At 41.0% G+C, this 24,268-nt stretch overlaps 1 protein-coding gene and 1 long non-coding RNA gene across 3 annotated transcripts; one reads left to right on the top strand and one right to left on the bottom strand.

Moving 5' to 3' along the window:
- Positions 1 to 2,626: 2,626 nt before the first annotated feature.
- On the bottom strand, positions 2,627 to 23,028 carry LOC118563723. Its single transcript, XR_004931391.1, has 2 exons — positions 21,522 to 23,028; positions 2,627 to 4,032 (listed from the first exon to the last, which is right to left on the bottom strand). It is a non-coding gene; the product is annotated as an uncharacterized LOC118563723 (long non-coding RNA).
- On the top strand, positions 15,142 to 20,379 carry dlx1a (distal-less homeobox 1a). 2 transcript variants are annotated; one of them, XM_036139286.1, is made up of 4 exons: positions 15,142 to 15,652; positions 17,010 to 17,615; positions 17,897 to 18,099; positions 18,287 to 20,379. In XM_036139286.1, exons 2-4 carry the CDS (start codon positions 17,306 to 17,308, stop codon positions 18,536 to 18,538), a joined length of 765 nt encoding a protein of 254 aa, XP_035995179.1. In that variant the 5' UTR covers positions 15,142 to 15,652; positions 17,010 to 17,305; the 3' UTR covers positions 18,539 to 20,379. The 2 variants fall into 2 exon arrangements, with proteins under 2 accessions (XP_035995179.1, XP_035995180.1); XM_036139287.1 differs by having other exon boundaries at positions 15,145 to 15,652; positions 17,900 to 18,099.
- Positions 23,029 to 24,268: the final 1,240 nt, after the last annotated feature.

Consider the following 24,268-nt stretch of genomic DNA (forward strand, 5'->3'; position numbering starts at 1 on the left):
TTCGTTCTGTACGCACTCTGTGCTTGCAGAATGACAAATAAAGTTGTCTAAGTCTAAGAAATAAACTGTATGTGCGTCTTAGCCGAAGACAGACACTGGCAGACACTGATTCTATTGAATAGGGAGAAAAATGCCAACAACTGTATGTTATATGAGCATGTTAAGCATCACTGTATTTTAGAGGCTTAGTGCATAATTTTGATATATATATTTTTTTTATTTCTACTATTGTGCAATCCAGGTCTATGTAAGCTTCCCTTTCAATCTATTTCACTCAGTGAAATGCCCATAAATTAAACCTTTAAGCCAGATATTCTCATTGGAGAATAGCTGAAGACCTTTTTGCTTTGTGACACAAATCTTGCTTTTTTTATGTTGGAAATCAATGTCAGTGTTGTTCCTTGTCCAATAAAGGGTTTGAAGTTCTTGCTGCTTTTGATAGAACTGCATCTCAATTAATTATCATCAAAGAGCTGATTTATGTCAGTTATTCAATTAAGGTGTTTATTGAATTCAAATGTATCATAATAAATAATATATAATGCATAATAACATACATTACATCTGTGTGCATGGACTAATTTGTGTTCATTTATGTTAATTTCGATTAATTTAGCTTACAGCTAACATAAAGCCAAAATGCTGTTTTTCTGAAATCAGTTCAATAATAAAAATAATAATTTTGATACTGAATGTTTGTGTTATTGTCTTGTTATTGCTTACACAATAATGGCGGAGGAACGCTGACTTGACACTTATCCAGAGGTCTGTCGCCGAAGCCCTCTGCAGGGAGAGAAATCTACAAAATGTTGTTGTTAAATCAGCTGACTGGTCAAAAATCTCTATCTCAGCATGTTAATAGAAAGTTACTTGGAAGAAAAACATGTGAAAGGAACAGAGATAACAGCAGATTTGAGATGGTTGTGAAGCAAAGGCCATTCAAGACTCTGAGGGAGATTCCCAAGGCGTGGGTGTAGCTGAAGTCAGCGCTTCAAGAGCCTCCAGACACAGATTTATCCAGAACCAGGACTGCAGCTTGCATTTGTTGTCTTAAGCCACTCCAGAACCAGAGACGTCAGCGGTGCCGCGCTGTTGCTTGGTGGCCTGATGACCTCTTTGGAAATCAGGGTCTGGACAAAGAGTGGAGACGCACCGAATCCCAGGCTGCCTCGGGTCTTCCTGGTGTGGGGAGCTGCATCGTTTGGTGGTGTCGGTCCAGGTTTTATGGGATATTCTAAGAGGAAGATCAGTGACACCGGACACAATGATGCAGAGGAGCTGAAGGCCACTCTTAAAGCATCTTGAGCTTCCTTAACACCTCAGCAGCGCCGCAGGCTGATCTCCCACATGCATCAGGACAAGGAGCCCTGACCAAGTGCTGAAATTTCATAAACTCTGAGCCATAACCATGAAAATTATCAGAAAGTCACGCCTCAAACGTATCACTCTACCTGTAGTGAATCCGAATTATATTAGTGTTACCTTTTGAACTGCGTAACTAAAGCAATTTAACTTCTTAATAGCATGGTAAATAAGAAAAACAAGGAAAACAATCACTGGGGATTCAGCTTTAAACGATCTTTGCTGCGTTGACGTTACAGACTTGGTCCTTGACAACAAAATCTGTCTCCACTTCGATGAAATTATAAATGAATGAAGCTGTAAACAGTCATTCCAGTTTGTAAATTCAATAAAAGGTCCGACCTCTCTGGATAAAGAGGCAGTTTTTTTTTTTTTTTGTTGTTGTCTGCAGATGTTGATTATTTGAACGGCGCACAATGGATGGAGCCGTCGGCGTCGGACTCTCCGCGGTCCCCGTCGAGAACACTGAGCTCTGTGCCCGCTCTGCTCTTGCTGAGCACAACAGCCTCTCCAGGCCAGGTTAGGAGTGGGGCTCCCCGCAGCTGCTGTCTCTGAGGCTGATTAGTGCGGTGATGAGCGAATGAGGGCCCAGGGAGCCCCTATCACACACACACACACACACACACACACATTTCCATGCTGCGAAAGGGTTAAGCAGCCGTTTAGGGAGGAGACCTGCTCTGTGTCCAGGATGTAGAGAGCTGCAGTGCGATGGTGTGCTGTTACACTGCGTGAGGCCTCAGCTCCACTTTGGGCTCTGATTGGGCCTGTAAGATCACAGTCTCCCCCTCCCTCCCCCCCCCCACCTTCCTCCTCCTCCTCCTCCCTCAGGGTTTCTCTCCCCACATCCTCCCTGTTGATTATCACCGCTGCCAGAGCTGACTCTTGCACTCCAGCTGCTGTCCACACTCTGGCTCTGGGGCTAATTTATCCAGGCTGCATGGAGGGAGCAAACTTTGTTACACGCCGCTGAGAGGCCGAGCTTTTCTGCACAACAACGGCCAAAATGCAGAACCTTGCGCGTTTTTCTTTCTGCTCCAGAGAAGTTTCGGGAACACCCAGAGTTGCAAAGCGCTCCAAAACAAGGTCCCGGTCCTCTTTAGTCGGAACAGATCGTGGGCGCAGACCGACATGTGTTGCTCTCCGCAGGTGTTTCCGGCGCAGATTGCTGTGTTTGGCTGTCCTGAGGGCAACGCTGAACGTGAAACCCAACTCTTAACATCTTAACGCAAAACACACACTGAATACCTCAATAGCTACTGTATATGAAAACACTCCTTTTATTCTTCGCAAGAAAGAAAAGAGGCAAAAAAAAAAGTGCATGTTTTTTTTTCTTCTTTTCGTTTTCTTTTGGGAGAAATTTAAAAAGGGGGCTGGAATGTCTCTGAATCGCTCCCATTTCTGCATTAGCCTATTTCAAGTTCTCGTCATTTGATAAAAGCAGACTGAATAATTCCTTCAAGCACTGACATAAGACAGAGCTGTGAAAACATCAATTTGACTTTGTTTGGCTGCGAGGGGGGAAAACATAGCAATTGACCAGTCAAACAAGTGACTTTGGAGCGCTACAAAGGAGGTGGATCTCGAGGAAGATGGGAATGAAAATAAAAACGCAGCCCACACAGCGGGTTCATCTCATTGAGAGGGACTTTTCACGTCCACAATCAATCTCGAATGACATATTTTGACTCTTAAAATATAGTTTATGCTCATCGGGTAAAATATTTCGGGGTTATATTTGGATTTAATTCTATGAGACAACCTGCAATTCAAACAAAATGCACTCTATAGACATTATGTCTGTCCTGTGCCTGGCCTGTATGTCCATAAGCTGCTGGGAAGGGGTTGGTGAGGGAGAAAAAAAAAAAACAGTCCTAACTTTGTCTGAGCGTGCGCCAAAGCGGCGGTAAATGAGCGTATCTTTGTGACGGGCTGTCCCGGGTCGCACGTTTGGACGGAGAGGACAAGATGTGAGCCTCGCCTCCCCCTGTGGCTTATCATGCTAAAAGACAGCATGCTCCCATCTTAACAGCTTCTCCTTCTTCTCTCTTATAAGTGTTAAATGTGAATGTGTGAAACCTCGCCTGGTGTCCTACACAGTGCGGCGGGAATTGATTAAATCAATTTTCTGCAAAGAGGAACAGCTGTAATCACACGCAGCTGACATAATGTTATATAAGATCGACACAAAAGTAATTTTGTTTTGACATGGGAATATTGGCCTGTTAAAAAAAGTATGTCAGTGTTCCTGCACATGATATACTTTCTGGTTGGTTGGGATGCCTTTTGCATGGATTACTGTATTGTGGCATGGAGGTGGTCACTCTTTGACTCTGCCAGGGTGTTAATGAGGTCCAGAACCATTAAAGCAGGTTTTGGTATTTCTCGGGAGCGTCAGCAGGTGCTAAGTCCTGTTGGAAAAATGAAGCCAGCCTCTCTATAATGATTCTCAGCAGCAGCATGGAGCGCTTTAACATTTCCAGATAGTTGGCTGACTTTGGATTCGATGAAACTCAGTGGACCAACATCTGCAGAGTGCAAGGCTCCCCAAATCCTCGATGGCCGTGGAGACTTCACGCTGGACTTGGAGCAACGTGGATTCTGTCTCTCCGCTCTTCCTCCACACTCTGGGACCTCGATTTACAAATGAGATGCAAACTTTACTTTCATCTGAAAAAAAAGAGGAGATTAGACCACTGAGGAACAGTCCAGTCCTTTTTCTCCTTAGATGCTTAGGATGCTTCCAGCATCTCTTTTTAATGCCTGGCTTGATATATCAAATGCAACAGCTGAGGCCAAAGTCCTGGATCCGTCTGTGCGCGGTAGCTCTTGAAGCTTTGACTCCAGCTGCAGTCTTTGCTTCCTGAATCTTCCCCAAACTCTTGAATAGGTGCCACTTCACAATCCTTTCAAAGCTGTTGTTATCCCTGTAGCTAGTGCTCCGTTTGTCTACCAGACCTTTTCCTTCCACTTAACTTTCCATTGATGTTGCTGGATACAGCCCTTTGTGAACAGTAGTTGTTTTTTTTGTTTTTGACTTTTCATGGCTTACCTAGTTTGTTGCCTCTAACGGCTGGACGAAGGTCAAGTCAGCAGCATCTCAGAGCGACGTAACTTTTCCATGTTAAAAGTCTTATTTATTGAGTTTATGTAATATTTTAATTCTGTTTCATTAGCTAAAAGCCCAACAGTCTGCCTATAATAGATTTATATTGTGTATAGATTTCACTCTGAGAATTTGTCATTGAAACAAATGGACTTTGCATTTATGCTCCAATCTACTGAGATGCACTTTTACTGGGATTTTCTTCAAGGGTTTGTACAGCAGCACTAGAAAGTCAAATAATGTACTCAAAAATCAATTTTATCACCTGAGACATGGATCATACCCAGCTTTCAGTAAGTAACTTATAAACCAAGAGAGAAAGCAAACGCGCTAAACTCAAAATTTAATGAGGAGGGCATTAGTGACAATATTCAGAGAATTGACATTAAAACGTAGTATGGCTGCACTGCCTCTTAAAAATGTAAATTATCATTATTATTATTATTATTATTATTATTATTATTATTATTATTATTATTATTATTATTATTATTATTATTATTATTATTATTATTATTATTATTATTATTGAAATGCTGGAGATAGGCACCAGCACCCCTCGTGACCCCATGAGGGATAAAGCGAGTAAGAAAATGGATGGATGGATGGATGGATGGATGGATTATTATTATTATTATTTTATTATTATTATTACTACTACTATTATGATTATTATGATTATTATTTCTTTTATTACAGCTAAGATTGTTAACTGTATTCCTGTAATGTGGTTGATACCCTGCTTTCATTCAGTTTTTAAATACAGTTTATATATTAAATCCCGGCATCACTGTTAACTCTCCAAGTAATCCGAGTACTTCTTTATTCCTTGCTTAGCAAACAAATTATACGTATATATACACACACACACACACACACACACACATATATATATATATATATATATATATATATATATATATATATATATATATATATATATATATATATATAGTATGTTTTAAAACACAAATATATTTACACAATTGTATACTTTTAATAAAATAAATGTTTTTCTTTTAGACACCAAAAATGCACAAATGAGGGGCAATACATATAAATCATGCTTTATTAATCCGCTTATAAATATACAACCTCCTGCTAGATAAAGTTTCACATTTACATCTAAAAATTACTGTTATGCAAGAGGGTCTCAGGACTCCAAATATGTTGTTTTCTGACCGCATCTTTTGGAACCAATGTTCAATGCAAACAATAAAATCTTTCTACCAACCTGGCTAATAAAATTATTACATGCAGTTCAGTGCGTCTCATTTTGAATCATGTTAAAGAACCGATTGGACATGCCTCTCCTCTGCTGCATGAAGCACACGTTCCCCTCGCAGCTATCCGAGGCTAGTCTGCACGCAGAGATACCATCTTGGTCTCGGAAGGCAATTAAAAAGAAATTAAGTCAAATTATGTCTAATTTTGTGTTGTCTGCTGCATTCTGTGTTTATTTTGAGCAAGGTTCCTCGGAAACTCCCAGGTTCTAATTGCGCCGAATGCTTGTTTTAGTCCGCCTTTTCCACGCGGTTTATAAGAGTACATGCACGCTGGTAACAATGGTGCCAGTGTGGCTATTTCTGCCTACACGTTCGCTGATCTGTTGCACGGATAAATAATCCCACTCAGGTCGATGCTTTGATGCTCCGATAAAGCCTCTCAGAATGACCGGGCCGCAGCAGGAAAACCAGTAGATTGAAAATGAGGAATGCATCCAGGGGTGTGCTGTTTACTTGTAGCACGGGCAGCTGGTTAGCCGGCCCCTCGGCCGTTTAGAGCCCCCTCCGCCCGCCATTCAATTCCAGCCAGGCCCCAGGCTCGGCCACTCACCGCGGGCTGGAATATTGTGCGCTGGGGATCAATGCGGCCCTGAGTGAAATGTCAACCGCGACCCTGCAAAGTGTCAGGCTGTGAGGGAGTTGTAATGGCTATTGATCCACTGTGCGCTTAATGCAGAGCTGCCCCGCCACGACGTGAGCCAGCTGCAGCAGAGAGATATGTATGAGATGAGCTAAAACTGAGAAAATGGAAAAGAAAGAGCCCACAGTTTCATCCCCATCCTCCCTCCCTCGCTGCATCCCTCCCTCTCTGGCTGCAGATTGATCTTCCTCTTCCTGCTGATTCTAACTGGGGTCTGTCATTATTTTACTCTGTCATTAGGGGCTCCATTGACAGCCTTGGCCTGTCTGTGCCACTCTATTGAGACAGCAACACTTTTCCCATGCAGCGTTCCCTACATTTATTAAAGTCCCTGACAGCCTTGTCTTTCTCCATGGATGGCTGGGCTTCAGGCTGTGCTGCAGCGGTGTAATTGGAAGACGAGTCTCTATCTCTCTCTCTCTCTCTCTCTCTCTCTCTCTCTCTCTGTCGCTAGCTTGTAATATCTGGGAGGTACAGCTGTAGGTCAGACTGGTTTACATCAGACTGCCGTTTAAAGAGAGAAAAATCAGACCGCCTCTGTCTGAGGGTCACCGTCTGTGCTGCCACAGGCAAAGACATAGACCCTACAGTTAATGCTTTCGTCTAGGAATCTCACATACATTCTATTTTTCCTTGGATAAAACATATTTTTGTGGTGTTTTTTAGATTAAATAGTAGGATTTTCTGTGAAGGGGCAGTTGGTAGCGCTGTCGCCTATGGATTTTCTGCATGGAGTTCTCTGTGGGTACTCTGGGTTTTATTTCTTATATGGGTCAAAGTCTTTTTTTTTCTTTTTTTTACAGCTAGAATGTCTGATTTGCAAAATTAATTACACTTCCCTACACCGCTTTAAACGGGGAAGTATGCAGATTTTCAACAAAGACACACCAGAGAAATTACAACTGGATCATCAGAGTCGGAGTTAGTGAGGGTAGTTTCTTTTTTCATGAATTTCAATATGTTATTCAATGACTAGTACCTTTATTTAAAAAAAAAAAAAAACACATGAAGCTGGGTGATGTGCTGCTAGCCATGTCTTAAAAACATACTACATTTTGTTTCTTTATTTTAGCAGATTTGCCCCTTTTCTCAGAAAAAAAGTTTCCATGAGTCCTCCTTTAAAATCCCAGAACTGAAGAAGTCCCTAAAAAGCAAAATTTAACACAGGAGGATCCTGTGAGGTAGAGAAATTGACCGTTAGGTGACTACTGTAATATTTTCTTTACTTCAAAGGTTAGTGGCATCTTAGGGTTGAGAGCAAAGAGTACAAAATTGTGCTGTTAATAAGGGTAGATAGGGAGTCTTAATTATCTTAAGCTGAGCAAGAGACCTAGGAGGATTTTATTTATCTTAATACATAGGAGGGTTCAGATTTCATGATTTTAAAACAATTGTACTGTATATTACACTGTTACACAGCAAATGCCACCTCAATTACAACTTTGTTTCTTTTTAATGACACCAAAAACAGTTTGCTATTTTTTGACACACTGTCTATTTGCTTATCTTAGTATAGACTGGAGAAATCCAGATTTTGCATGAACATTGTAAGTGGAAAAGAAAGATATTTGACTACATTTCTGATTGAATGAACGTTTTTGCCGTTGTGCTCTCACATGCTAATGTGCTAATTCCACTCTTTAGTTTCTCAGGCAATGTTTGTTTGGACATCCATGCAAACTGCACAGATCTGTGACTTGAAGATTTAAACTAATAACACAGTATATTTCACATCATCCTGTAAATTGACTGCTACCAGTCTTTTTTGTCCCAAGCATTAATTAAGTTGAAGATTTAAATTTTTAATAATGACTATTTGCGCGCTTTTTAACTTCTCGGATAGCGTCCGTCTTATACACTCATGCAGCTGCGCGGCAATCTACGTCATCTGTTTATCTTTTTGCCTCGAACACTAACCTTATCAGATGCTGAGGCCTATTTGCACGCTTTAAGCTTCTCAGGAAGCGCTGACAGTGATATCAGACACTAGAGGTATAATGTCTTGTTGTGTCTGCTTGTTATGCGTAATCTATGTGCATTCGTAGCCGGTGCCTCACCTAAATGTCCTTATGGTGACACATAACGACAGTGAAAGGTTCTTGATTCGTAAACAGAATTGATATTTGCCTCTAAAACGGGCAAAGCGTGTTGTCGCCGCATCTTTACCTCGTCTGAATCATTTTAAGAAATAAAGTGCAGTTTTCTACACTTTAGCCTCCGGGATGACAGAGATGTTCACTTTAAAGCAGCGGTCTTCCGTTCCGGTCCTCCAGGGCCGGTGCCCCGCAACTTTTATTTGCTGCTCTGCTTCAACACACCTGCGCCAAATAATCATTAGCAGGACTGTGGAGAACCTGACTGGATTCTATGGAGGTAATTCACCCGTTTGAGTCAGGCGTGTTAGACGATGGACACATCTAAAAGCTGCAGGACACCGGTCCTGCTTCGAATAGGTTTGAATAAAAAAAAAAAAAAGCACCATTACTGAAGGTAATGTAGGTGATGATAATCTGTTAGCGGAATGCTACATCTTCGGCCTTCAATTGCAGAGGTTCTGTTTGACCTTAACGGACGCTGAACAATGCATTTCCGACACTGTTGGGCAGCGGAAAGTTAAGCGCTTGCTTGTCATCGCCTCAAAGGAAAAAAAGAAAAACAGAAAATAACATTCTTCATCTTCTTTTCGTCCCCCACCCACCTCCCAATAATTTCACAGCTCACTGCTGTCAGTTTAAATAAACCTGTATGTAAAAATGCATTTGTGCTCCAAAATAAATCCCAGCGGCTGCTGCTGCTGCGGTTGACAAAACAACTCCGAGCCCGTTTGTTTCTGTGACAAGGTGGCCAAACAGTTTAGATATTGCTACATGTTTTTTTTTTTTTTGTGTGTGTGTGTGGCACTGATAGAGAGAGAGAGAGAGAGAGAGAGAGAGAGAGAGAGAGAGAGAGAGAGAGAGAGAGCGAGCAGCGGCTGAAAGAGGCTGATAGATGCAGCTCAAACAGCCTTTACATGGCCTCCATTTCTGATCACATGATTATTGTTTTGCTGTGTTCTCTGCTCCCCGGAGTATTACTGTAGGGATCTGACAAGTTGAAAACATTTCAGGGGGCTGTCAGGAAGTTCACAGTGGGGTGCACTGATTTCAGAGTGGAGGTTTTGTAGGGGTTTGTGTGTGTGTGTATTTGTGTGTGTGACGCAGAGTTTTAGGCTGTTGGCGGGACCGAGTTGCTCCTCCATGTCACAAGAGCCACAATCAAGTGGGGCCGGGGGGTCTCGTGCTGTCTTGGCGGCGTAACGCAAAAGGGCGGCTCAATGGGACGGAAGTTGCTGGGGTTGTGGGGGGGGGGGGGGGGGGGGGGGGGGTTGGGCGGTGAGGCCGATGACACGGTTCGTGACGTAGGCCCGTCGTTTCGCCGTGATACAAGTATTTGAGCTGAAAGGTTGTAATGTAACTCAGCTTGACTGAGATGATTTGTTCCAGGCGGCCGGCGGCTGCACATGTGGGAGGTTTGTCTGGAGGAAGGCCGGGAAGTTGGGCCAGGAGGGGAGGGGGGGGAGGGGGGGAACATGAGAAAATAAGATGCAGCAGATTATTCCGGTGTTGCTTTCTTTAAAACTTAGGAAACCATCAGATAGAGGAAAGCAACAACTTTTCTGTCCCTGCACAAATATAACGGCCACTCCTTGAAAGTTAATTTATTTCATTGGTGTTTGTCGTGATAGACCAACACGGTGCAGCACATCATTCTGAGGTGGGAGGTAAATGGTAGACGGCCATTCTTACACATCCAAACGCCTCCATCGTAGCTCTGGCTGTACGTTCAGGGTCTTTGTCCTGCTGGACCCCAGTCTATAGCCTTTTTGCAACCTCCAGCATGTTTTCTTCCCAGAATGCCTTGTGTTTACTCTCCGTCAACTCTTCCCGTGCAAGAAGAGCATCGCCGCGCCACAATGCTTCTCGGTGGGGATGGTGGGCTTAATGAAGGTGATGTGTAGTGGTAGTTTTTCCCACACATAAGTTAGATTATCGTCCAGGCGGACGACGACCACGTGTCCCCTACATCCTCACTTTCCCCCAAACATTTCTTTTTTTTTACTTAGAAAAAAATACACTGAACCTTCTCATTGTGTAAAAAGATGTGAAAAGGTTCAAGGGTTGATGAATCATTTTGCAAAGCACTATAAATCCTCCACCTTCTCCATTTCATTAAAGCACCACGTGTTTGACCTACTTTTAAAGGAAACGCGTGTATCTTACTATCCTACATATCTTACATTAGAGATAAGTTGGAATTTGATTGTGTTTTTTTTTATTCTTTTTTGCCCAAAATGCAGATGCTGAAAGACAGAGCGATGCCTTATTTACAGTGGGGATCCGAATGGTTTAATGCTCTCCACAATCCTGTCATCTCCGTGTTCTTTGGGATAAAACAAGCTCTTGAACATGAAGGAAAAGCATAAGAACAAAATTATTCCTCAAGCTTTCCATCAAGCCCCTGCATTCATGGCAAAGTCTAAAGGGCATGTCAGTCTCGTCGCCTCTGAGAGAGATAATTATCCTTTTCCTGTCAGAGAACAACAAATGATAGCCAACTATGGGGGTGCATTTTCAGGAGCTGAATTTCATCAATAGGAAGAAGAAGGAGGTTTAATTTTGTGGCAGCTGCACATTTACCTTTATCCTTTATTTTCTGGTCATTTGTTGCTTCCCCCCCCCTCCTCTCTCTCTCTCGTTCTCTCTTAGAGGACTGGCTCAGTGGCGTGCTGTTTGTTTATGTCTGCAAGCTTCTGAGGGTGTATTTATGTGGCCCTGCATTAACATACCTATTTATAGTCCTTCACTTTCTTACAGTCATCTTTTTTTTTTTCTGTTGTGACCATTTCACAGATTATATATTGTCCAAGTAATTTCCCTTTCAGCATCTGTGTTTTTTACCTTTCAGAGAAGGCAGTGAATGGAGGGAAAATTATCACAATTACTCATATAATTGAGCCGTCTTTGTAGCAAGTGCGGCTCCAGTAGCCCCCTTTTTTCCATCAGCCCAAAATGGTTTCATTATATGGGTTTTTCATATTCCCTGACACGGGGCTCCGCTGAGGGCCTGGCGCGTGGATGAGATGCAGGATGAACAGAGCGAATCATTAAGGTCACAGTAGGAATAATTATCCCAGCTATGGAAAGAGCATCTACAGCCCCCTTTTTTCTCCCGCGGCACAAATGCAATGTCCACGGCTTTTAGTCACAAAGAACTTTGTTACAAATGGAGCTTCCACCTTCTACTTATACAAAGAAGAGAGGGGGAGAGCAAGACTTGTATCAACATGACAATTTTCCATCATTAAGACTAATGACAGGCACAGACTGTGGGGATCAAGGGGAGCACAAAAAAAGAGAGCCGCATTCAGGTGTTGGCTGAGTGCTGACCTCCTTCCTGTCTTTGTTGGAGACTTAACTCTTAACAGAAAGAAAAAAAAACTAAAAAGGGTTTCAGACTAAAGGCGCTGTGGCAGCTGAACGTCAAGCAGCCTGCGCTCTCCATGGGCAAATGACTTAATTGCCAAATTTGCATGTTTTCCATTTGCTGGGGAATTAATTCAATAAGGCCTACATGTAAAGATGTTTAATCAATCATTGTTTTGGTGTAATAATTCCCCCGGCTCAAATTATTGCAGCGCTTACGTCACTCCCCAAAACGATGGCCCTGATTCTCACCTATCTATAAATTCATTTCCTGCCCGAGGCGCCAGATCTTCCCTCCTAACAGGTGGGATGCTGCGACATGCAGCAACTACGAAGCATCGCCGTGACACTAGTTTCTTTTACAGTTTAGCTGAATTAAGTAAAAGCCATATTTTCCCAAGTCCTTTCTCCTCAGCCTTCACTCAGGTAATTGGTCATTTTGCAGCCAATTTTGGTCAGCCTGGGCGCTTGCTGCCATGGCCTGACCCCTGCTGCTGCCGTAATGGGGACAGCATTTCTACCAGTCCACCGGGGGCTTTTTCCACACCGCGACCCCCTCGCCTCTTGGGGAGGAGAGCACCTCTGAACACCGAAATGAAAAAAAAAGGGGAACTGAAAAGTGACTTTGAAGTTTTACCACGGTGCCTGTCGCTCTACACAGGGTTAATCAGGAGGGTTAATCGGGATTCTATGGGTTTGCAAAAGAGGATTTTGGCTGTTAGAGATATCAGGTATGAGGACAGGATGTGAAATGTTATTTGCATAAAAACAATCTAGAAATATAAGCATATGTGCATTTAAAAAGCTGCTTGCTCTTTATCTCTCATCGCGTAATTGGTCTGGAGAACAACAAGCCCATTTGGAGGCCTGCAGATCACAAGGTGGTTTGAAGCAGGACCTTGGAGTAACGGGTGCCTAAAAAGAAACAAAATTATTATTAATATTCCACACATAAAGCATCAATCATTTAAAACATCAATAAAGATTAATGGATTTATCTCTTATTTTCAGGCATCAGGAGAAGAAATTGCTGGAAAATATGTCGGCTGGTTCTCCCTATAAGACAAATTAATTTTTACTAGTGGGCATTTTTAAGATCAACTGACTTTGACTTGAATGTAGGTACTATATTTAAAATCAAATTACAATGTTTGTAATTAGATCTGAACGTGATGGCTGTGAGTTGATCGGAGCTGAGGGTTTTACATAACTGCATATGAACTGGACATGTTTGAAGTGCCTTGAGATGACAGCTGTTTGTAATTTGGTGTTATGTATAAAAAGAAATTAAGTCGAAATAAATAAGACATAAATCTATTTTTTTAACTGTTAGAATGAAAAAGATATATCATATATCTATGTTTTGATGTAAATTCAGGTTTTCCCGTTTTTTTTTTTTTTTTTTTCATATAAGTCCCACTATAATAAGAAAGCAAATTAGGGAGAATCTTTTTTAAATAAATGCTAAATCAAAGAAACAATCTTGAATTTATATAAATAAAAATAGCTGGCTACACTGTTAAAATGCAAGATATTTATTAAATGTAGCTGAATTAATGAAACATTAGGGTAATGTATCTTTTGGAAGAAATAGTCTGTATTTTTCGCAATAAAAACAAACAGAATAATGAAAATAATGATCTGATCACCCTTTTGACCCTGGTGTTAATGCAACATCTTCACCAAGTGGGAAAGTCTCATTCCTCAGATGCTATTATTCATTTCCCCCCCCCCCCTGTTTACGCATAACTCAGCAAACAAAATCAATCCCCATTTTGACGCCGCATTGAACGTGAAAATAGACCAAGAACCGAGTTAATTGTGCTGCATCTAGTTTGCGCTAACTGACGGCCGCAAATTACAGGATGGCAGGAGAGGCAACGGCGGAGACGGCGCAGAACAAAAGCCAATTTTCCCTTGCTTGATCGGTGGCTTAAAAATAAAAAATAATATATATGTATATATAATAAAAACGTGAAATGCAACCTTGTTTGACATTTTTTGTTGGTACAGTGGCTCATCAAATGACGCTTGGAGATGTGGCTGAGCTGATGTCCGTAATGGCCCGTTTCAGAAACAGTTTTAATTGTTGTTTTTTAATGTGTCCTCTTTAGGGACTGCATGCTGCTTGGCATTTTTAATTTGTCCACGTGGGCACAAGTTTAGTGTATAGGAGTGAGTGACAACGAAAACTGTAGATTTGATCTAATAAAAGAGTTGCTTATTTACAACAGCAAAAATATAATAATAATAATAATAATAATAATAATAATAATAATAATAATAATAATAATAATAATAATAATAATAATAATAATAATAATAATAATAATAATAATAAATTAAACAATCAATTTAAAACTGCTCTTGTTCCTCTTCATTTGCAGGGACAGTATTTAATTGTTGCTCAGATCCAGATGCTGCAGAGCGCACGGTGCTGCTCCTTTTACGCACCAGTTTGGCACGGTTCTCCATCACCCCGCAGTCCTGGATAGCATGTGGTGGCTCCAATAAATGCAGAGCTGAGGAGGGCCTGCTATCACCGGACTGAAATAAAGTCGGTGACATGTTGGCCCGTTTAGCCCCGCCACCCCCCGTCCTGCGCCACCTCTCCCCGTCAGTCTCTCCACCTCTGCAGTAACCCGTCAGGTGAAGAGCAGCAGGTGTTAAAACACCCTCAGCCACAGAGCTACTCACTCCTAATGAGTCCTGCCTCCGCGCCCCATCCATCCATGCATGGAGGACTTTATTTTTAGTGCGGCTAGTTAAGAGTCCCGCTGCAGGAAGCGCTGCTGTGGCCTGCGCTGCCCTCCTGCCGGCGAGTCAAATTATTAATGACAGCGCGGTAATATTATCACATGTCTGCCTCATCCTGATGGCGCAGAGGAGGCTAGAGAAAAATCCATCTAGTATTAGGTTATCACTTTGGGTTACTGGAAACATTTGGCAAAAATTGAAATAAGTGTTTTCCAGCGCCAATTTGCATCACATAAACATCTCTCATTTAGTAGTACACTTCTGCTATTATTTTACATGTTTCCTCCAAATTCCGCCTCAATTCTGCTAATGGTTTTACTCACAGCCGTCTGTAGATACTATAATCGTGGGAAAAATAATGACAGTTATCAGTCGCACCCACCAAGTACCCATAAAAAATCTGTCCTCTGTTCTGGAAGATGATAATTATCGGTTGTACCACCATTATCATTGTCGTTGTTGATGGAGGAAATCTTGAGGCATTTTTCGAAAGTAATTCCAGGAGAAATCACTTCAAATTGGCCTATTTTAAGAGAGAGGGGGGGGGACAAGGAGACCAAGCTTTGTTACAACCTAATATTTCACAGAAATCTTTAAATCCCAGGCATCGGCAAGCCGCCTGGCGCATTGTGGCGCGCGCGCTCACACACACACACACACACACACACACGCACGCAACCGCGCGCGCGCGTTGTGATGTGATGTCAGCGCCCTGCATTTTTTGATAACACATTCTGCAACTTACTCGTTCTGTTTGCGGTTCAATTATGCAATTACGCTGATAATCGCAGTGAGGGAATTTAACTGCCTTTAATTTGTTATTCAGGTGGAGATGATGGAGGGACCGGCGGATGGAGGAGCGGGGCTGCGCCTCTGCTCCGCGCCGACAGCAGGCAGAGAAAGCTGCGGTCTGCAGATGAACCCAGCGCAAAATGACGGTCTGCCGGAGACTTTGCACTGCTTCCATCCCGGGGAGGCTCTCTGTCCTCGGATCGCGCACATCTGTCTGCTTCTTCTCCATCACGTGATTCTTTACAAAGTAAGTGGCCATTCTTTGACTTTAGCTGCTGATTAACACCAGGGGCGTTGCTAGAAATACAGCCCAACTGGGGTAGACCCATATATATATATATATATATATATATATATATATATATATATATATATATATATATATATATATATATATATATATATATATATATATATATATATATATATATATATATGTATTGAGCCAAATTGTTAAAACCCCTGTGAGATGTAGGTTGAAACTAATCTTTTAAATTTACCAGCAAGCTAGTTTTCTTTTAGCTGGGAGCAACCGTATCATTTTGGAGAGATCCAGCTGGATTAACGACCCAAATCAAATAGAACTAGGGTGACCGAGAGGGGACCTTCCAACTTAAAAGACTTGGTAATAAATGGTCAAAATACCAATGGGGACCTGCAAAAAGCTGCTCAGCAATAATTCGACGGGTTTGATTGCAGTATGTATAGGATTTCCCATTGAATATTTAGAATGAGTCAATCATTTCTAACATGCCATTTTAATGTATTGCAAACATAAACGTTTAATTTGAAAAAAGAAAAACAGTGTATGATCTTTTAAATTTGTTTTTCATCATATTTTGCATGTGCCATTCCACATCTCCTGTTTAGGCTGTACGTCTAGCAGCGTCCCTGCCTCGTTTTTCCCCTTTATCCCCACATCAACATCAAATGCTGTGAATCTGCAGTTCCATTTTAATTTGCATAAATTAAAATGGTCCAGTTGTAATTAAACAGAGACAAACAAAAAAAAGGTGATAAGCTAAAAATGGACCTCCTTGTAAACATTCGCATGCGTCATAAATTGACAAATAAAGCGCGCAGAGAAAAGAAATGCAGCTAGAATAATTGGATTTGTTCAACTGCGTGTAAAGAATTATCTCAAACTTTCGTGATATTTAAAAAAAAACGTTTTAGGTGTAATAAATCATCCCTAGGCCTATGCCTGAGCTTGTAAAGCCTCGTCCTTCTGCTGCAGGTGTAACTGACACCTCAGGTAGCTCTCCGTGTTAAATACATGACTAATTACAGACCTACTTATGAAAATTGAACGCCAGTGTTATGCTAATATACGCCTTCCTCCTGATGGCACATTAGGAGCTTTAATCAAAAAGTGCTTTAATCAGACTGGCCAGCAGACAAAGCAGCTGTGACGGGGAGGAAAATGTTGTTTAACTCCATCATGGATGCCGCCTTTAATGCTTGTATTACTATCATAAAATAGGCGCCCTGTTTGTAAAAAAAAAAAAAAAAAAAAAAAAAAAGAATAAAAAAAAGAAAAAAAATCACATCTTTACGTGTCAAAAAAGATCTGAGGTTTTGTGGGTTTTCCTTGACTTCGTCAGGTTCCTCGGACCCCAGCCCCAGCCTCGCCAATCGGCTTCTCCCTCGCAAAGAGTGGACCAATCAGCGACAGCCTTTGATGAATATTCATGAGTCCGAGATTCAAACCTTTGAGCGAGTTTGTCTCGGTCCACAGCATCACTCCCAGGACTTTTTCACAGGCGCAAACTGCATTTTCTTATGAATGGAAGGAGAAAAAACCAGGCCGGCTTAAATTGGGACCCATCCTTTAGCTGAGATCACAAAAGGAGGAAAACAACAAAAGCGGAGAGGAGACGGGAGGGAACCGCCAGAAGAGATGACAATGACCACGATTCCAGAAGGTCTTAATAGCCCTGCCTCAGGAAAAGCCGTTTTCATGGAGTTTGGACCCCCGAGTCAACAAATGTCTCCTTCCTCCATGTCTCACGGACACTATCCCATGCACTGTTTACATTCTACAGGTCACACGCAGCACGACAGCTACAGCCCAGCCTCGTCGTTCCCCAGGTCTTTGGGTTACCCGTACGTAAACTCTGTCGGCAGCCATCCCACCAGTCCATACCTGAGTACAGTACAGACTTACCAGAACAGTTCGGGGCTCACACAGACACGACTGGAGGACCCAGGTAAGCGTGCGGCGGCATCTTTGCTCATTTGAAACTGACTGTGTCTGTTTGCTGGATTGTTCCGCACTGACGGCGCGTAACAGATACCCCCAGATGCGGACTTGGACTCACCAATTATTTATTGCGTAACGTTATAAACAATGTATGCAATTAAGGGTAATTATACCCAAAGTACAGTCTGTAAAACTTGTGCTTCAAGTGTTCGCCGTTGCATAGCAGTGCTGGTCGCAGCTGCCTCCGCATCTTTTCCCTGCCCAATACATCTTCTTTGTCTCCGCCAGCAGCACCAGAAGCCGAGAAGAACACGGTGGTCGAAGGCGGAGAGGTGCGATTTAACGGCAAGGGGAAAAAGATTAGAAAACCAAGGACTATATACTCCAGTTTACAGCTCCAAGCGCTCAACAGGAGATTTCAGCAAACGCAATACTTGGCGTTGCCGGAGAGGGCTGAGCTGGCAGCGTCACTGGGTCTCACTCAGACACAGGCAAGTTGAATAATATGATCAAATAGCCACATGTTATTATTATTATTATTATTATTATTATTATTATTATTATTATTATTATTATTATTATTATTATTATTAAAACGGCATGCGTAAATTGTGCGTAATGTGTGCGTAAAACACCCCGTTTTCCTGACTAATCTTGACGTGTCCTTGGTTTCTCCAGGTAAAAATCTGGTTCCAGAATAAACGCTCAAAATTCAAGAAACTAATGAAGCAAGGCGGCAGCACAATCGACACCAACGTTTTAGCCACCGGTCGAGGACTTTCCACCGGCTCGCCCACCGTGGCACCGGTATGGACATCCCCGACCACCGTGAAGACTTCGGTCGGCACGACTGGCTCCTACATCCCCAGCTACACCTCGTGGTACCCGACCACACACCAAGAGTCTATGCAACAGTCGCAGCTCATGTGAGCAGAGACGTCATGCGTCAGGATGGCGAGGGACCCCGCAGCCGCCCGAGCGCGGCCTCGGCATTGATGGTGCGCCACTATAAAAGCTGCCGCATCCCGCCAGCTGACACGGAGGCCTCTTCGTGCCGGCGAGCAGAAAAGAGGGAGGGAGACGCAAAGGAGGGAAGCTGAGAGAGCGAAAAGGCGCACAATGCACCCACGCAGGGCAGCAAGTCCGTGGCAGCGGGAATCAGAAAGGAAAAAGGATTTTTTTTTTTTGGCTGCTGTTGTTTACGTTTCTTTTATTATTCTAATAATTTTTTTTTAAACTCGAATTGGTGTGAAGAATTCTGTTGTTGAGCTGTAGGCTACATGTTTATGAGACAAGCTTTTTTTGTTTACGCCACGTGATGACCTAAAACCGTGCATTTCCACCTAAAGGCCAATCAGGCCAGAGCAGTGAAGGCTTTTTAAACCAAATAACTGATCCCAGATTCCACCAGTCAGGCCGCCATGCTTACAGCATAACTCAACCACAGTAAATACCCACGTCGCTATGTTGTTTCTATGTGCTTGTTATTTAAGTTAAATTATTCAGACTTGTCTGTGTTCATTCTGTATGCGTGTTTTTAAAGATGACAACCCCGTGTTGTTGTGACGCTGCACTAAACGCAAGCAGAGCTTTTTCTTTGCCGTGCCCCGATGTCATGTGAACAAATGTAAAAGGCCAGCCGACTCGCTGTTTTTGAGAGAGAGAAAGAAAAAAAATATCACGAGGATGAGCAGCTATAACTTGTCACTGTATTTTTATTTTTTATTTTTTGTATATAATTTTCAGATTTGTTTTTTTTAATTATTATTATTATTATTATTATTATTATTATTATTTTGTGCTGTTACTGATACGCTGTGAAACAGGGTTTTAGGCTTTTCGTGTATATTACTCGTCGACATGTGTTTTAGTCACCATAGAAGATATTTAGTTTTGTATTGATCACTTTAATTTATTTATCTGTTTCTGGAGTTTTTTTATGTACATAAAAGTGCAAAAAGTTTCAAAAGCAGTAAAATATGATTTAAATTATGTTTAAACACGGTGTCTGATTCAACCCTCTCTTCCTGTCCACCTCCTCCTCCTCCTCCTCCTCCTCTTTTGCTGCAGCGCCCTGCAGCTTTAATGCGAGCTGACACAAAGCAGGATCATGTTGGCTGTTGCAGCAGACACCATGTGAGCTGCAAAAAAAGGCGCCCAGTTTAGATTATGGCCGTGTTTAACAATCGGCCCTACATGCCTTTGTGCAGCTTCTGCTCAGTGACTGCAGATGTGATAAAACCTCTGGACTGAGCTACAGATGAGAAATAATGTCGGGATGGAAAATATCTACACATGACTGTTCAAGATCTTTGCAACATATTGATATGGGAATTTAACAACAGAGGTATTGATATATTTTCTTAATTTTTGCCTCGATAGAGATCATTTATGTTCCAAATATGTAAAAAAAAAAGTGCTAAATCCTATTTGGAAGAAGATGAATTTTTAAAAAAATGAATAAAAACAATAGGCTTTTTGGTGAGCATGGCTTACATAAACCTTTGAAATATGCGATGCAACAAAAAACATCTGTTAGCTATTATAAAAACACAAAAAAAAAACAACCAAGAAAACAAAATTTTCGAGAAATGTAATTTCATGGTCCTTTAAGCAGGAAAAAGATTACAAAGATGCCGCACGAAATGTACCGATGTAAAAAAGCATGTTATCATGTATGTTGAAATGCTAAGAATGATTTATTTGGGGGCAGGATAGAAAGAAAAAGAAAATGCAATACTTGTTTTTTATTTTTATATTTGCAAAAAAAATCAATCATATTCACATATTAAATGTAATCATTTTATAATTATAAATAGATCTAATTACAGTGATATATGGTAAACAGACTGAACTCTTTATTTATTCTGTCAAATCTGCAACAGTAAATCATGCGTAAAACGTTATTATTATTATTATTATTATTATTATTATTATTATTATTATTATTATTATTATTATTATTATTATTATTATTATTATTATTAGCTACAGGGCTACAAAGAAATAAAATCAAAATATACATGCTCTGGCCTTGTTTATTATTCCTTATATTCTGCTTTCTTTTTTTTTCTTCCAATGACTTCAAACATACAAAATCCTTTGTGATTAGCCCGCAGTGTGTCTACATGCCTATTTAAGATATACCAAGAAAGCAGGAGCACTGCGGCATAAAATCTGCCTACCTACTCGCAGAAAAGGCGCAGCTGCACACCCAAGAGGGTCAGTGTTATTTCGCTGTATTCTCCCCTTGATTATACGAGTTGAGCCCATCAAACCCGGTATAATTACAGTCATTTTGCCCTTATTTATTCTAATGCAGTTTCCTATCTCTGAGGTAATTATGAGCAATTTTTTTCGCACCGAGGATCTTTCTGCCTTAACAAAAGAGAATGTGCTCTGAAGGAAATTTTCTGGTGCAAAAGAAAGAAAAAAAAAAGCGAAATAGGTGAGCTGCCATTTTGTCACTGTTCCCTTAGACTAAGCCCAATATGCAGCTATAAGACTGGCAAATTGCTTGCAGGTGTCACTGAGTTGTCAATGCGGAGAGGCTTAAAAAAAATTAGGCACAATTTCGGAGTAAGGAGATTACTCTCTTTGCATGTCTCCGTTTTTAAAGCGTTGCATATATATATATATATATATATATATATATATATATATATATATATATATATATATATATATATATATATATATATATATATATGATTTTTTTAACCAGAAATTTACTAAACTGTAGTGAGCTCCAAGGTAAAAAATAAATAAATCTGCCTATTCACTGCAGAGACTGAGACAAAGATATTAATCCTGTCTGCAATGGAAGATAAAAGTCTAAGTTTGTTTTCTGTTTCTATTAAAATGCTGCCAGACTACAAGGTTAAAACTGAAAAATTAAGCACCAAGGACTCACCTTTCAGTATAAGTCTGAAGCTCCCTTCTCTGCAACTGCAAGAATCCGCATGGATACAGATGAGCATAAAGCTTCCCCGCAGCACAGGCTCCAGAGCAGCGCTTTAAATCCACACCAAATGCGTCCCATGTGTCGGTCCAATGCTATAGCTGCAGAGTTCAGAATATGACTGAAAATCTCTGCTTTATTTCCCCTTTTTATAGGCGACGAGGGGGAAAAATTGTAGATTATTAGCATAAATGTTTACTCCTCATTACGCTGATGACATTGTGCACTCGAGATCTTGGTAATCTTTGGGGGAAATTATGAGTAATTTTTTTAAAATTTAAAGCAGCAGTTACCATGCAATTCAGGCTAATTCCGCGTAGGCTCCACACGGATATAATTATCGTTGAGTCAAGATGTTAGGCTAAAAACTATGCATTGATATTCCCATTTATTATGTACATACAACTTTGACAATGTTGATGCTTGAAATAGCGGGAAATTGTCTTGTGTAAAAAATTACAGCCCATATTAGGACATCTAAAATTGCGAAGAATTATATAGTAATTGCAGGCTTTCAGATTTGAAAGCCGGAATGCTCCAACCAGAGCAAATGTGGATGAAATTACAGATCAGGGTTTAAATGGGGATATGGGGGGTATGTGGCATTTAAGTTTCCCAGAGAAACACAAAACTATAAACCACAACAGCTTTAAATGGTGAGAAACAGAAAAATGCATTTTTACCCTGCAAATTTACTGATCATGAAAATCTGTCATCATATTTCCAGGCAACACAAATCAACTGACAACTTCCTGACTAAATTAAAGATACAGAATGTAGTAAGCATGTTCATTCTTGTGTTAGGCCACAACGCAGACTGGCTGCATGCCTGGAGGCCTGTCAGATACTGTCAGCCCCCAAGGTGGAGGTCTGGAATGGGGGGTGGGGGTCTCCATCATGTAGATATAACAACTGACATACTACAGTCCTAATTGCGTGCAAGGGAAAGATCCCACTTTATGGTCTCTAGCTGTTGAAATATAATGATTGGATAATTCACATTTAACTAATACATGCTCCATAGTGAAGAAAGAAATCAATCAAATTGATGGAGCGATTTGCAAACATTTTATTTGGATGGTTTTATGAATTTATTTGTCGAACTTATCTAACTACCAGCTAAAAACAAATAACTCAAATATTGACATGTACTTACTCAACCAAATTAGTTTAACTTTAAGTCATCATTAAGGTAGTTTTGCTAATCTGCTTTAGTACCTCTTGTTAAAAAGAAATAAGAACTGGTTTGGGATTAATGCGCAAAATATTGAAATAATAGTAAAAACAGAAACAAAACAAAAAGTGTGTAATCTGTTTTAATGAAGTAGGATGCTAAACTTCTCCCTTAACACAACCGTCTATGATATACGGTTCATTAGCAATGTTAGCTTCAGGGAAGCTATCCTTGCTAGCAAGTTGGACCTTAGCATTAGCACTGCTAAAAATGGGTAAAGCTATGGTGACCAGATTTCTCCATTTAGAAGTGGGGACATCACCTGGGGGGGGGGGGGGGGGGGTTCCAGCACGGCTCTTCTCACTATCTGTCTGTAACGCTAACAGCAGCGCAACAAGGTCACTTAGTAGCTCTTGTTGCATACAACTTCTTTCCTCATTTATAAAATGCTGAAATCGGGGACATTGCTTTTGGGGACAGGTTGTTTAAAACGGGGACTGTCTCTGGAAATCGGGGATGTCTGATCACCATAGTTACAGCTGGATGCAAACTTTTAACATTTAATGGGGTGATGTGTAAACATTTTCCCTGACTACATAAGATGTCTTGTTTGCTAGCAATAACTGCCTCAGGGTTACGAAGCTCAGCTGGCTAGCAACATTCACTTTAACATTGTCGCAAAACACATTAAAGGTGTATGCATAGTTGTTTTGTCTAGTTGTTAAATCTATTAATCAGTTATTTAAAAAGTTCAGGGGCATTGGGCCGACTGTCCGGAAGGCGCTATGTTGACGGCAAAAGCAACAGGATCTGTGAAAAACGTCAGAGGCGGGGCTTAGACTGAGCTCTGGTTGGACATTGCTCACTCATGGCCCATATGGGCTGATATATTTTAGCATGAGGAATTTTATCTGTGGCATGAGTGTGTCTGAAGTCAGGAAAATGCGTGTCTCACGCTAACTGCATGAGACTTGACAGCGCCGATTCAGAGTAGCACGATTAATCAGATAATCACGGCAAGTATGGAATATTAGTTGTCCTTGTGCCTCATGAATAACAAGCTATGCATGCTAGCAAGTTTGACTTTAGCAGCCCAGTTGCTAAACTGGCTAAAGCTGGAACTGAACTTAAATTTCTGCTTAAGCACAGAAATTTTCTCAATTAAAAATGTATAGTTTTTAGTTGAGAAACTAAAGGTTTTATGACAGTACTCCACCTATTGTAATTTTTAAAAATAACCCATAAAAGCATATCAGGCTTACCGTTCTCTGCTGGAAACTGCACACAATGAATGAGAATAATTGTTGACTAAACATCGTCAGTTAATATTTTAATCAAAACGTTTAGATAAAATGTGTTACCGCCCAAAGAGTAGTAATTATTAAGCCTGAGCCATTACAGAATTTTCAAACTTGATTAAATTTCAAATCATTTCAATGAATGCCATTCAATACACACGTTCTTTTTTATAGTGCACTGTACCAGCTGTAATCATAATAGCTCATTCAATCGTCTGAAAATGAAA

Source organism: Fundulus heteroclitus, chromosome 7 (genome assembly GCF_011125445.2).
Source record: "Fundulus heteroclitus isolate FHET01 chromosome 7, MU-UCD_Fhet_4.1, whole genome shotgun sequence".
Lineage (NCBI taxonomy): Eukaryota > Metazoa > Chordata > Actinopteri > Cyprinodontiformes > Fundulidae > Fundulus > Fundulus heteroclitus.